This window comes from Triticum urartu, chromosome 2A, assembly GCF_056163025.1.
Source record: "Triticum urartu cultivar PI428250 chromosome 2A, HENAU_Tu73, whole genome shotgun sequence".
In the NCBI taxonomy this organism is placed as follows: domain Eukaryota; kingdom Viridiplantae; phylum Streptophyta; class Magnoliopsida; order Poales; family Poaceae; genus Triticum; species Triticum urartu.
This window is the reverse complement of record NC_141874.1, coordinates 31,293,640-31,307,995: the sequence shown is the minus strand read 5'-3', so window position 1 is coordinate 31,307,995 and position 14,356 is coordinate 31,293,640. Positions and strand designations below refer to the sequence as shown.

General features: G+C 46.1%; 1 protein-coding gene and 1 pseudogene across 1 annotated transcript; one reads left to right on the top strand and one right to left on the bottom strand.

The window, feature by feature from the left end:
* Positions 1 to 3,318: 3,318 nt before the first annotated feature.
* LOC147983227 (F-box protein At5g49610-like) lies at positions 3,319 to 4,545 on the top strand. The gene has a single exon (XM_087540671.1). It carries the CDS (start codon positions 3,331 to 3,333, stop codon positions 4,543 to 4,545), a length of 1,215 nt encoding a protein of 404 aa, XP_087396797.1. The 5' UTR covers positions 3,319 to 3,330.
* Positions 4,546 to 9,612: 5,067 nt separating this feature from the next.
* Positions 9,613 to 13,044, bottom strand: LOC125534799 (receptor-like serine/threonine-protein kinase SD1-8; annotated as a pseudogene).
* Positions 13,045 to 14,356: the final 1,312 nt, after the last annotated feature.

Sequence of the window (14,356 nt, the reverse complement as noted above, 5' to 3'; positions counted from 1 at the left end):
CAGCGCATCTCCCAAAATTTTGAAGCGACCCGACAAAAAACAACGACCCACCTGGTCGGTCCACCAGCCACGTGTCCGTGCGGGGGTAGCACGAGATGGACGGTCGTGGTGCGGCCGCTGCATCGCGTCTGATAGCGCGTGCGCACCGGACAGCGATTGGGTTTAATGATTATAATATTTTTTCTAAATAATTTTGAGAAATTGCATCGATATTGGATACAATGTCTGGTTGTTTATTCTTCTAAAAATGATACATATATTGATCATCAACATGACAGGCAGGCCGCACGCGTGATCAGGTGCTGCACCCGCAACGCAGGATCCGGCTGGCGGAGCGAACCAGACACGACGCAAGCCCCCACGTGCAAGCTGACATATGGGCACTAGGTACGCCCTGCCTGTCGCAACTAGACCAGCCTGGCATGAGGCGAGGACGCCGACAGGCGCGTTCGGGCATGCTTTCGCATGTGGGGAAACGTGCTACAAGGTGCTCACGGGCGTGCCCACCGCCGGCCAATGACAGTGACAATGGATGTGCCCCCATACCACCCAATCAGGTCACACGGACACGTGCCATCCATTCAGATCAGATGGCATGCAGAGCCCTCGAGAAACCACCATGTCACGCTAGCTGGAAACAAACGACGCGGAGGCTTTGTTTGCCCTCGAAGCGCCCATAGGGAGGCGGGTACGCCAGGATCCTTTAAAGGAGTAATATGTGAAACAGTGTTCTTGAAAGTTTAATGGAAAATGTTTTTTAACACAAATTCGTTCAATCTAAGTGATTATTGCTTTGGGTCGGGGTGCATGGATACTTTTTTACTCTCTCCAAGTAGGCACTTTTGACCGATTTGATGTCACTCATCCTCAGTTGGCCTATATGTTGATTCGTAAATTATTCAAGAGAAATGATTCCCTTCAACCCGCTGATTTCTTGGATCTCATCCGTCGCCTTGCTCACACAACATGTGTCCCACGTGACATGGAGCTGACTCCTGGTGATTTTTTGGCCACTTCTGCAACATCATCAATGTTGAAGAAGTTTCTTCCGTAATATTAGCTATATTGCAAAAAGATGAAGAAGAAAAGAGAAATTATGCAACAAAGCCTGCTACTACAAAAAAATCCGCAATAAAAACTGACTTGCAAAAAAAATTGCAAAAAGATGAAGACAATTTTTTTTCTGCAACGAAGTCTCTGTTGCAAAAAAGAAACTGCAACAAAACCTTAGTTGCAAAAAAAATGCAACAAGACTTTGTTGCAGAAATTTTCTGCAACAATACTTATGTTGCAATGATGGAGGGCGCTGATGCACCAGATCAGATGACCCACGAGTCGGCCGATCTTTTGATCAGCTGGGGGACACGTAGCAATCCCAATGATTGGGATCATCCGACAGTAGCGATGCGTTCGTCCATCGCCTCCGTGGATGTTGGATCTGATTTTAATCAACGCATTATTACCTAGACCAGGTTTCAAAACCGAGCCGTTCTTGCAATTTCCCCCACCTGAACAACTGGTGTGTTCCGGGATCTGGATCTAGATCCCACAAGAGCAGTGGCCACTCATGCACCTCCCGAGCTCCCCGTTAAGGCGACGCCTCCTCGTGCTGCTTCGACCGCTGCCCCCAATGCCTCCTTGTGTCGCTTCGACCGCTGCCACTGACAGTCAGTGCTAGCATAGGCGCCGCCGCTGCCTCCCTCATCCACCATGAACGTCGGCCATTGCGGTGCGCACGAACTCAAGCTGCATCCGCCGTCCTGGGGAAGAATTGGCGTCCGCGTCTACCGCGAGGGGCTGCGTCCATTGTTTCCCTGCCATCCTGAGGGAGTTGGCCTTTCTTTTGGCTGGCGTGGTCGTTGTGTGCTGCTCGCTACAGCGAAGTTCTCCAACAAGGTCTCTGTTGCAAAACAACAAAGTAACAAGACATTTGTTGCGAAAAAAGGCAGCTCGGTGCATGTAGCTCCCACTTGTGCATGGTCCGGGGGGGTCCGACCACTTTGGGTCTATAGCACACAGCCTTTCCTACATTTCTGTAAGTGGTTGTTTTCAGGACTTGAACCCGTGACCTATGGTAACAAGACCTCTGTTGCAAAACAAATTCAATTGCAACAAGACCTCTGTTGCAAAAAACACTAGAACAAGACATCTATCGCAAAAATAATCTGCAACTTGACCTATATTGCAAAAATTTCCAGAACATAACACATGTTGCGGAAATTTTCTGCAACACATGTGTGGTAGATGGCCCTGTTAGATGGTGACCCTCGACCGCTCAATCCGTCAGATGCAACAGCTCACGATCCACCGGCCGACGCGTAGCAGTGCGCATCTAGTATTGGTTTAACGTGAAACAAAATCACGTTGTAGGAACTTACATCTCTTCTTCTCTTCCACTTCTTTGTTCTAAATTCCAGTACAACTCTCAATACTTTGTTGGAAAGGAACGCTTGTTTACCTGCCACGCTATCAAAAAAAGAAAAAAAAAGTGTCTTGACGTTTTCTAAAAGTAAATAACATAGGATAAGTTACAGCGATGAAAAGAAAAGAAACCTAATTAATACTTCCCATAACGTTTTCGCTCCTAAAACTAGGACTCGCCTCCATCCATTGAATCTTGTTCATATAAAGCTACTTGTGCTGTTCCTCTCGGCCTCACTAAACCGAGGAACCACACCAAAACCCAATGCTCGTCGGAGTGCCTCCTTCACTGAGGTGAGAAGCTTCATGCATGACCGCGACGTCTGGTATGTTTTCTCTATCTCGTCGATCCAACTATTCATTTCGCTAATATCACCCTCTCTCCCTTTCCTTACCCCAGTTTCTTTCCAGATACAATGGAAAATAGTCATGGCACTAGCGGGATGCTACCATAGTTATCTATCTATGCCATCTTCCTCCTCCATATATGTACCATGGTAAATTATCTCGCCTATAAGTGTCCTTTTCCCACCTTTTTACTTGTTTCCTAACAAGTTCATTAACAACGCTGGTGCAGCATAGGTTTTTCAATCCGCCGCTTTGGGAAACACTTCTCAAGTTTTCATATCTTGGTTGGGCCAAATGGGCTAAATTTTACTTATTGTTCATTCATATCTGACCAAAGTTTGAAGAGATTTCAAACTTTTTCAGCTTTACTGAATTAGTTCAGAATACATGTGCCCCTGTAATATTTTCATCAAAGTATAAATATTTTGGTATGTAGTGTAATTTACACAAAAAACATTCTATTCAAAAGAAGAACCCCATTTAGCTACCAAATATTTACTAACCTTTATCGCTTTTTAGTCACAACACTAACAATCAAACACCTTGCAGAACATCTGTAGCATGACCGTCCTCGACGACTTGGCCGAGTCGATCATCATCCAAGAGATACTCGTTAGGTTGCCGGTAGAGGACATCCTCCGGTGTCGTGTTGTGTGCAAGTCATGGCGTCATGCCACCACCACCAAGGACTTCCTCCTGGCGCACCACCACCACCAGCCGTCACTCCCAGTCATTCACCTTATCAAGAGTAATGGCCATGTCTTTGACCACCATCTCTTTGTATTTTGTCACACTAGTCCTGGTGCCGCAAGTCGCAAGCTCAATCATCGGACCGTACTCCGGTATCCCAACACCCGGCCCCACGAAGACAACCTGGTGATCCATGCAGCATGTGATGGCCTCCTTATAATCTCCTTCCATGACCGGGAGGGACATTTTGAAGTTTGCAATCCAAGTACTCGCCAACGTGCTCCTCTACCGCTGCTACATGAACAAGACCTACTAGGTAGAAGGGTTCGCATTGCCGGATTATACCAACATCGTCCATCTGGAGGATACCAGGTGCTTTACTCAATCTGGACAAGGAACGAGGATCTTTTCACTTTCACGGTTGAGTTCTACATCATTGCAGTGGGAGCCAATGAACCGAGGCCTATCAAACAACCGCCATTGCAACAAGTAGTAATGGGTGGACTCACATGTTCTCACAATACAACAGTCATCTACCGCGACAACCTTCATTGGTTATTACGACGGCAATATATTAGCAATGGACCTAGCAACATAATGATATTCAACACCGAGGATGACACATTTCGGTGGTTGTCCCATCCTCCCCGACAGTACCCCTGGATGTCACTGTTGGAGTTGGACGGAGTACTTTCTATTTGCAGTAGTCATGATGGCATCATTATAGATATCTATGTTATGCATGACTACGAAGATGAGGTATGGGCCCTCATTTACAGTATTAACATGATGGCATTGGAGGGATTGCCGCCGCTCAATTTAAGGGCGAGAACTGTATTGAAGATTGTTACACTTAATAAGTGTGAGATGGTGATCGAGTTTCCAGGATGTGTTCTGCATTGTGATATTGGTGGTAAGTTTCTTGGAAAGATGGAGTGGAATGAAGACGAAGACAACCATATGCATATTACTCCATTTCGCTTTCAGGAGAACATTTGTCAACTTCCTTTCTTTGCAATGCGAGATTATGGTGCCTGGGCGATGCTACAAGGAGATGATGAGAGGAATTATTCCATATGGCCATAGACACTGCTTCTTTTCTTTATCATGAGCTGAAGTTCTACTTTGATGTGCCTCGAAGTGTTTGGTGTCTAGTCGTTCTTATTTAGAGTAATGCCGCTGGGGACCGGGTGTGCCTAGTTTGTCTGAGCTTTTTATATGAACTCGATATTTTGGTTCGAGAATTCAATGCATCAGTCATATATGCTATAGTATGTTGCAAACTATGAATAACTTCTACAGAATTATTGCACATTTCATCATTGGCTTTCATCCTAGTATATTTTGCCTTTGCAACAAGTACATAGTACTTGCATGCAACCTAAAATTTCCATTACGCTCTGGAGTACATGTTCATTTCCATGGTTGAACTAGCACCGGCGATGAGCTAATGCAAATACTTATGTATCTGGTTATTTTAGTTTGCATCACCCAAAAATATAAGGACCGAATTCAACCGGCATGCAAAGAAATGTATTACCTCCGTTGTGAATTATAAGATGTTTTGGATATCTCAATATGGACTACATACAGACTAAAATGAGTGAACAAACACAATAAAACGTGTCTATATATCCGATTTAGAAAAAAGTTAGAACATCTTATAATTAGAAACGGAGGGAGTAGATCCGTTATGAGATTCACATGAGCTGATTTCGAAACGCAACATAATATACGAACTGAAATGCAAGAGATATGAACTACAATAGAGTAATGGATCCATCCAAACTGTCATTCGGACAGTAAATTTGTTGATACACTTCCTTGCGGGGGTGGTAGAACTTAAGGATAGAACAACGAAAATTGTAGCAACAAACCTAAAGAGTTGTAGAGACAAACAGAAATTGCCCCCAAAAACAGAACACAAATTTTATCTGCTACTCAGCACAGCTAAAGTTATCTTCACACATCAGGAATGACATAGGCAAATTAGTAACAGGTTTGAATATTTTAATGAAAAGATGATATAGTTGTGTTTGGAACAAATTAGCCGACGTTCTCCCAGAAAAAAGAAACGTGCGTACTCCATGTGAAAAAAATCGGAATGTATCCACAACAAACTGTAATGGTGGGTTTGAAGTTCCAATGAACACAAATGAGTGTCGTGTTGGAATTATGTGTCCTGCAACTATGTTCAAATTTCTTGGAATTGTTAATATTCGGAATACCTCATTATGGAATTGTACATGTATTTATACACGGAATTGATTTACATGTTTAGCATGAAATTGTTACTTGCTGGAATGTACTTAAGTAATATATGCTTAAGGAAGCTGGTCGATTATCAGTGGAATACAATATACTATTTATATTGGAAAGACTACCCGGGTACACTGATGATTGGAAGGAGCTAGATCATATAGTTAGATTACTGCCCTAATGTTGGTCTACATAATTAGAGGAATTTACACTCTATTATGGCCCGTTACTCACAAGCGCGTGCTCCGTTAACAGACAAATATGATTGTGGTTGGTAATTTGATCTGGACTCTATCCTGAAAACTAGTGGAGAAGACTAGAAATCTTATATCTGTATAAGAGGTGGACTCTTTGGAAAGACAGTATAAAAAGGCCCTACCCACTAGTCTCATATATGCGAATTGTAAGCGGCATCACGGATAAGCGCAGAGGAATGGGGAGTAGACCACAAACCCTAAATTTCTAACAGGTCACACTGGGGATATGACTCAACAAGTATGATACAGGCCAGAGGAAAAAAATGAACAAAAAAGAAACATCGTAGAACTCCACGTGCAACATCTTGGGACTAACTCCCTCATATGTTCGATGATATTACAAGGTACTTGTATATGTTTCGTCTAACAAAGTGTCCAACTAAATTATTTTTGTTAGCCACCAGAGAAATAAAATCAGAGCACACCCACCACTGTTTATGACATTCGAATCAAGACGAATCAGGGTAACACTAGGGATATGACTCGGTGAGTACGATGTATAAAGATCAAAGGAAACAATTAAACAAAAGAACTGAATCCAGCTTGTGCTCTGAAAGAAAATTATCACTATTACATAACATCATGAGGAACTACAATACCAGATGTACCCAGTTTAAGAGCATGCCATACTATTTTAGCATCATAAAAAATAAATTTATGTTTGTCATGTCCTGTCACTTGTATGAATCAATTGATAAGGTGCACCTGAAAACTTCAAACCACTAGTTAATGTCTATGTGCAATGCACGTTAATTTGGAAGTATATTAAGTGCATGCGGATATTATGTATGATATTATTTGCGTGTTATTATGTGATTAGCACTATATTTGCTATGAAATTAACTGCACGCTAAATGTGTTGAGCGCTCGACATTGAAGCAGACTAGGTCGTTCAATTGACATGATTTGATGGCCGAGATTAATTGGATCTGCTCCTTTGGGAATTTTTTTTATTGATATAGATTATAGGAATACATCCAATGCTAAAAATTTCAAGTACTCAGCCAAGCTTAGGAGCAAACTTATTGTCCTATGGAGCTCACCATACTCAGCGAACAGCAACAATCCATTAAGCAGTACACATTGGAGCTGGACGAGCTCCTGTTGAGAGAGGAACTAATGTTGAAAATATGAGCAAATTACTACAAGATTTAACCTGAATAAAGAGAAAATAAATCATGACAGCAATAGTAGAGATTAAACTAATCATGCGAACTAGCATAGTAGATGAACAGATCACATCTAGGGCACATACTAGAAGCATGAATTCTACCAGGATCTCGAACAAGAAGGATAGAATCACATACGGTGCAGCGGGAGCAGCATCGCCGGCGTTGACGTTGTCGCCCATGTCGTCAAGGATGAGGTTGCCGAGGTCGGGGAAGAAGTCGTCGTTGGCGAAGTCGTCGCTGTCAGCAGTCGCGCGAGTGCGCTCCCCAAAAACCTGATCTCCCCTCACCCATACAGGATCACGAGAGGCGGGGTTTCGGAGGCCTACTGTGCCTTCTCGCGGTGCACGCTGAAAGGAGGGATGGAGAAGACTTGCTTGGCGGCGCAATTATCTGAAACAGTGGTGCGAAACCATACGATACAGCGGCAGCTAGGGTAGACGTCTGCCTGACTATATAGTGCGGGCCGGTTAGGTTGTGAGAGTAAACCCCACGTCCGAGTCACGATCCAAAAGAATCGGAAACGGTTCAGAATGCGTCCGACTCATTAATTTTTCCCGAGTAGCAAAAATATAGACAACTTGCATAGCTCTGTCCTCGGCTCGACTCAATCCCGCAACCCGGCGCGGCGCGACGAGGAGGAGCGCACGTGTAGGTCTCCTCTTCTCATGCTCACAAGTGGTAGAAGAGCTCACCTTATAAAGAGGTGCAACTCTCACTCAACTTACATGGTGGGACTAAACTTTAGTCTCACTCACTCCATTCACATGTGTACATGAATGGGCCAAGAGAATTTCAGAATTTTAGTTGGGATTTGGGTCAAAGGCCTACTAGCAAAATTCCAACAACTAGTGTGGAGACAGAGGTTGAGAGCCACTTATTTGAGAGAGGGAGACTGGAATACAATCCATTAAACTTGATCAAACTGGTATTGCAGTTCCTGGTGTAGTGGAGAAAGAGATAATTTTCTTCCTAAAACACGATCTGTCATTTGTTTCCTCTCCTGATCCTTATTGTACTGGCTGAGTCATATCTCCAATATTGCCTGATCCATGTTGATAGGAACACATACACATTGGGTGCAGTCTGTTGTGGCCTTGTGGATGCATATCAATTTTTTAGGAACTACCTTCCCAAGACCCAGGTTACGACGGGCCATGACTCAAACCTTTACTCACCATGTATCAAATATTGCCTAACATTTGTACACATGCAAATGCAGTTCATTTGAAATTTTGTCAAATCTTGAATTTGTTCTCAGTCTCCATGAATTACATAGGTGTTTTTTTACAGAGGTGTGTTAATTAAGAGGTCACACTTTTGTAGATGCATGAGATAGCTTGCATGCACCTTTCCTACCTAATTACATACAGAATGTGGTAGTAATGTCTTCAATCTTCATTTCCAGCTTGCCCTGCATCCGTCCATCCATGCATTTTTTATAGTTGCTACCGGCCTTCGAGGTTCGTGATGGTCATTTCATTGCTGGATGTGTCCTCCACGTTGAGAAGGTCCGCCCGAGTTCTCGCCGGCATACAAACCACTGGCCGAAGTGGCTGCCCTGGCATTTGTTGGCGTGACAACATGGGGATTACGGCGGTGGGAGCAGCCGCCGCGCACGGCTGGGTCAAGGAACTCAAGGCTCCTGTTTCCTTCAAACAGATTCCATGCCTGCAAAAATTTATTCTGTTTTGTCAAGGTCATCATGGAATTCGATGTGGCTCCATCAGAATGTGTTTCTTGGTTCAAGCGAACGGGGTTGATATTTGGGCCATGTAGGCACGGAATTTCAAAAAATTATGAATTTTATGAAACCACGCAAATCTCATTTTGATTATTTTGCTTTCTGTTGCAGGAAAGGTAATTGATTGCTTACATGAGCTATGAGATTGAAACTTCGTTGGTTCCTCCTGCCACTGACGATCTCCAGCAACAGCACACCGAAGCTGTACACGTCCTGCATGAATGATACCATGCCGTCCATGGCGTACTCCGGTGACATGTAACCACCGCCATGATGACACAATACAAAAAAACATCAAAAGATCTGGCTATCGAAATAAAAAGTCGAGGCAAATTATAGTACTTGACCATTGGTGTGTTATGCAAAGTTGCAAATCTTACTATGTCCCAACAATCCTTTCCGTGACGATGGAGTCCTGACTGTTGTCGCCGCTGCTGCTGAACAGCTTCGCGACTCCGAAATCTGATATCTTGGCGACCATATCCTTATTAAGGAGAACGTTGGCTGCCTTGAGATCTCGATGGATCATCGTGTGCCTCGAGTCCTGGTGAAGGTAGAGAAGCCCTCTGGCAACCCCGGGGATAATGTCCATCCTGGTCTTCCAGGTCAAAGTGGCGCGCCTCCTTGGATCTGTTGGTGAATTCGCAGAGTTGAGTGCGGCAATTTCTCGAGAAGAAATGGCAATAGTTTTTGCTACAGTGAGTGAGACGTCATGCTTACCGAAAATAAAGGTGTCCAAGCTCTTGTTGCTCATGTACTCGTACATGAGTATCCTGTCAGAGCAGTGGATGCAGCAGCCGAGCAAGCGTACGAGGTTGCGGTGTTGCAGCTTGGCGATCAGGTCCACCTCATTCTTGAACTCTTTCAGGCATTGCACTCTGTTCTCCGCCGACAGCTTCTTCATTGCAACTTCCTGGCCGTCTGGCATTTGACCCTGAGAAATTCAGTTCAGTTAGTCAGACCCTAATTTTCCATACAAGTACTACAAGACCAGTCGACCACAGTTCTGATTGACATGGTACACGGGTTGTACTATTGCGATGTGCAAAGCATTACTGTATCACCTTGTACACAATGCCGAGGCCACCGCGCCCGATCTCGTTCTCGGGACGGAACCCGTCAGTGGCAGCTCTAATGGTTTCGAGGTGGTACGTTGGACATTCGCCCCTCATGATGTCATCAAACATGGCGACTGGAAATATGGACATGGAAGCCACATGACATGAGCAATAGGTAGTCTCAGATTATCTTCCTGAAAGACATACACGAAGGACCCTCTCTCTGACCTTCCTTGCTCCGCCGCCGGATCTTTCTCTAGATCAGGAAGCCAAGTGACAGCAGAAGCAATGCGAACCCTGTTATCGCTGCTGCGATGACGGTGAGAAACTTCTTGCTCTTGGCTGTCTCTGAATTAAGATGCAGGTGCAGTGTCAGCATCGTCCAAAAATTGTGGGATTTACATATGTAGCTAGTAACCCACTATTACTAGGTGCGTCATAATGTGTGATCTTGACATGTTTGTCTTGGTAGGCGATTGACAAGGACACACTGATTGAAAATACTCCGTCCGTCCCAAAATAAGTGATCCAACTTTGTACTAATTTTCCCTCCGTTCCCAAATAAGTGACCAACTTTGTACTAACTGTCACTTATTTTGTCTCTCAAAAAAAAACTGTCACTTATTTTGATACTGGGGGAGTAAAATTCTGTGCATGGACAGAAAGTCTGACTTCGGACGGGGTGTCAAGCTTGGTGAATGAACTATTATGTCTAGTGGGTGGTTGAAGTCAAGCTTGCTGAGGTGGAATAAGAGGACAGGTTTGTTTTATGCGTGCAAGTGGGTGATTTGAATAAGAGAGAAATGCATATGCATAAGAATTTTTTAGATGTGCATTCTTATGTTTATTTCTCCAATTCCAATATTGCAATTGATTGGCAGGGAGAAGAGGCAAAGTCAAACAATGAGCATCGAAGAGTAGGAGTATTTACATGAGCTTAGGACCATGGAGGCGGAGTGGATCTCGCCCCTTGCCGGTGGGAGGGCTCCGTTTTTAGATCTTTTTTCGATTTTTGTTAGGTTTTCGTCCTATTCAGGAAGGCGAGACGGCGGCGGCTCCCTGAAAATGGAATAAAAGTCTCCCCGCCTAGCCCCCGTTCCGGTGATGTGTTCAGCATCATCGGTGGGCGTGTGGAATTGTGTCTCCGGCTGATCTGTGCTTGGTGGATTTGCTTGGATCTGTTTGTCGTTCGTCTTCGTTCGTGTGTCTTCAGGTTGGATCCTTTTAATCTACACTCTTCATCTGCGGCGGTTGCTGTTCTAGTGCGTTGGTTCTATGGGGCCTTAGCACGACGACTTCCCGACTGTCTACTACAACAAGGTTTGCCCGGCTCCGATGAGGGAGGGGCGATGGCAGCGGCGCGCCTTCGACTCGCTTCAGTGCTTGTAGTCGTCGCTAGGTGTTCTACGGATCTGGATGTAATTTTTATTATTTCTAGTATTCGTTGTACTACCATAATTGAAGATGAATAGATTGAAAGTTTTCCCAGCAAAAAAAAGAAGAGTAGGAGTATTTTAGAACGTGCGTTGATTTGACACTGTAATCTAGACAGAGAAAATCACGGGTAGTTTGAGTTTGTGACACTAACTCAATTGGAGGCGACTATTGCAAAAGACAAAAAATGTTTTGAATTCAGTTAAATCAGTCACAACCGTTTGATCAACATCAGACGGCTGAGAGCCTTTCTTCTTTCCGAACCCCCTCGGTCGTTGGCCAAACCGCCGGCCACCGCCATCTATGGCCGGGAGTGGCGGAGCTAAGACAAGAATTTCTCGAAGGGCCAAAGCAAAAATCTAATAACGGCATAATTATTTATTTTCAGAATTTTGCCTAAGGCCGCGGGGAGGGGAGGGGAGCATGACCCTTACAGACTTGTACTAAGCTCCGCCATTGATGGCCGGTGGCGCTACTGCCCGGACCTCGCTGCCCGTGAACCATACCGCCAACCATACCCAAATTTGTAAAATGTCCAAAATATTTAGGCGCCCGGCAAATACGCAAACATGGATTTACTTGGGACAAATCTTACTTTGGTCAAGCTGTTAGGTTCTATGGCGCGAGGAAATTCAATTCCTATCGAGCATGATTCGAACTTAACTCTCGAACTGAAAAAGCATTGACCCATGCAAAGTAGTACTACCTCCATTCCAAAATAAATGTCTTAATTTTGTATTAATTTTAGTATAAAGTTATACTAAACTTGAGACACTTATTTTAGAATCGAGGGAGTAGCTTTTTCTAAAGTATTTACCTAGGTCAGACATTGCCAGCCTGATGAAGAGATCCTGCCCGCCGTCGACGAACCGCGTGTCCACCAGCTCATCGAACCACTGTATGCACCCGCTCCCGCCACCGCCACCACGGATGTCTGATGCGGCGTACGCAGTGCAGGAGCAATTGGCCAGGCACCTCCGGCCGCACCCCTCAAGCGAGGCGCCGGCGTCCACTGTACTGCCGTGCGTCTCCGGCAGCTTCACACCGCGCAGGACATATAACCCGGCCTCCCCGCCGCCCTCGCACTGCAGCGGCGTGCCGCGTGCGCACCCGCCGGACGCGTCCCGCATGCGCCACTCCGCCGGCGAGCTGGGCCGGAACCCCCGGACGCAGCCGCACACCACGGCGTCCACCACGTTGCAGACGCCGAAGGCGCCGCACAGGCCGTAGCGGTCGCACTGGTCGCGCGGCCCGGACGAGAAAACGTTCCACGTACCCGCCCCTTGGTCCCAGACCATGCGCTGCACCACGCCGGTCTCGTTCAGGACGACGCGGGACACCGGCGAGCCGGCGCGGTCGCGGTACACGTAGGAGACCTCGGCGGCGGTGTGGGTGAACCGGAACTCGAACATGTCCTCGAAGGTCGTCATCTCCGGGATGCCGCTGAACCGTGCCCCGTTCCAGGGTCCCGTCCGGTATGTCTTGCGCCCCTTGCTCCAGACGTGCAGCTCCGGCGAGCCGCTGCTGGTGTCCATCACGTACGGGTCGTCGGCGCCGCGCCACGACGAGAGGGCCCACAGCGCGCCGGTCCTCAGGTCCTTCCCGCTCAGGGTGGAGGGTGGACACGGTCCGGGCCGGTCCGGTCCCTGACCGAGCCACCGTTTGGACCGGCCGGCGGCGGTCCGGACCGGACCGGACCGACCAGCCTCGCGGTCCTGGTTTCAAGGACCGGACCGGCGGCACCGAAGCCCGGGCCGGACCGAGCGGACCGGCCAACCACTACCAGCGACGACGTGCACGGGTGCGCTGGCAAGGTGGGCGACGTGCGCACGACTGTGGCGAGGTGGGCGACATGCGGTAGCGTGGGCGTCGAAGGGCGACTTGCTATGGAAAGTGCTCTAGGTGGCGCGGCTGTTAGGCATTATTTTCTCTGTACCGTGATGTTTCTTCCTTTAGCAGTTTTTCTACTGCATGCAAGCAATATAGCGCCTGCATGAGCCCGTGATTTTCTCTGTGAAAGCCTCACCGTGATTAGAGGATCAAATTGAACGTGGAGTATATAGACGTGTTGGTCGGGTGCATTATTGTCAGATGTTCTTGCATTTTTTTTTCCCCCAATAGGATGTATATAGACGTGTTTATGTATTTATACTTTAGAGAAATATATAGACATGTTTTACTTTTTTTGGGAGAAATTTCTAATATACTCATAACCAATCATGGCAGTATGTACCAAGAATAGTAGAGTAGTAAAATTTACAACTAGGTCCATCGACCGCCTAGTGACGAGTAGAAGCACTGGTCCGAGTCGAAGACGCGCCGCCTTCATCGCCCCTCCCTCACCCTAGCCGAACAAACCTTGCCGTAGTAGAGAGTGGGTGTTAAGACCCGAAGGACCAGCGCATCAAAGCATGAACTATCACCGATGAAGTGAGTCGTAGATTGGAAAGATGAAACCTATAACCACATAAACGAAGACAAACAAAAACTAGATCCACATAGATCCAACAAAGACCAACACTGACCGAATCCCACGAGATCCAACAAAGACACACCTCCACATGCCCTCCAACCATGATACACGCGCCATCGAAACGGAATCGAACGTGGGAGACACTATTCCTACCGAGCGGCATCACCACCGCAACACAACTCCCCAACCAAGACACTGAACCAAACAAAAAACGAGATCTGGGTCCCTCCCACTGGCGGAGGGCCGAGATTTTCCACACCTCCATGGCCCAAAGGCCATCGAAAGCGGGGTGGACTGGCCTCATTTAAATCCGTATGTAGTCGTTCTTAAAGTATCAAAGAAATCTTATAATAGTGAAAGGAGAGAGTGATTGTCAATTTGTCAGTTTCAGCGTGTGGCTTGATTTGAACTGATCGTTGTATTGACTTTTAGACTTTCATGCTTATGATTATTTTTTTAGAAGCAGGGCATTTCTCATGGCTTACAAATTAAAACCATACTAA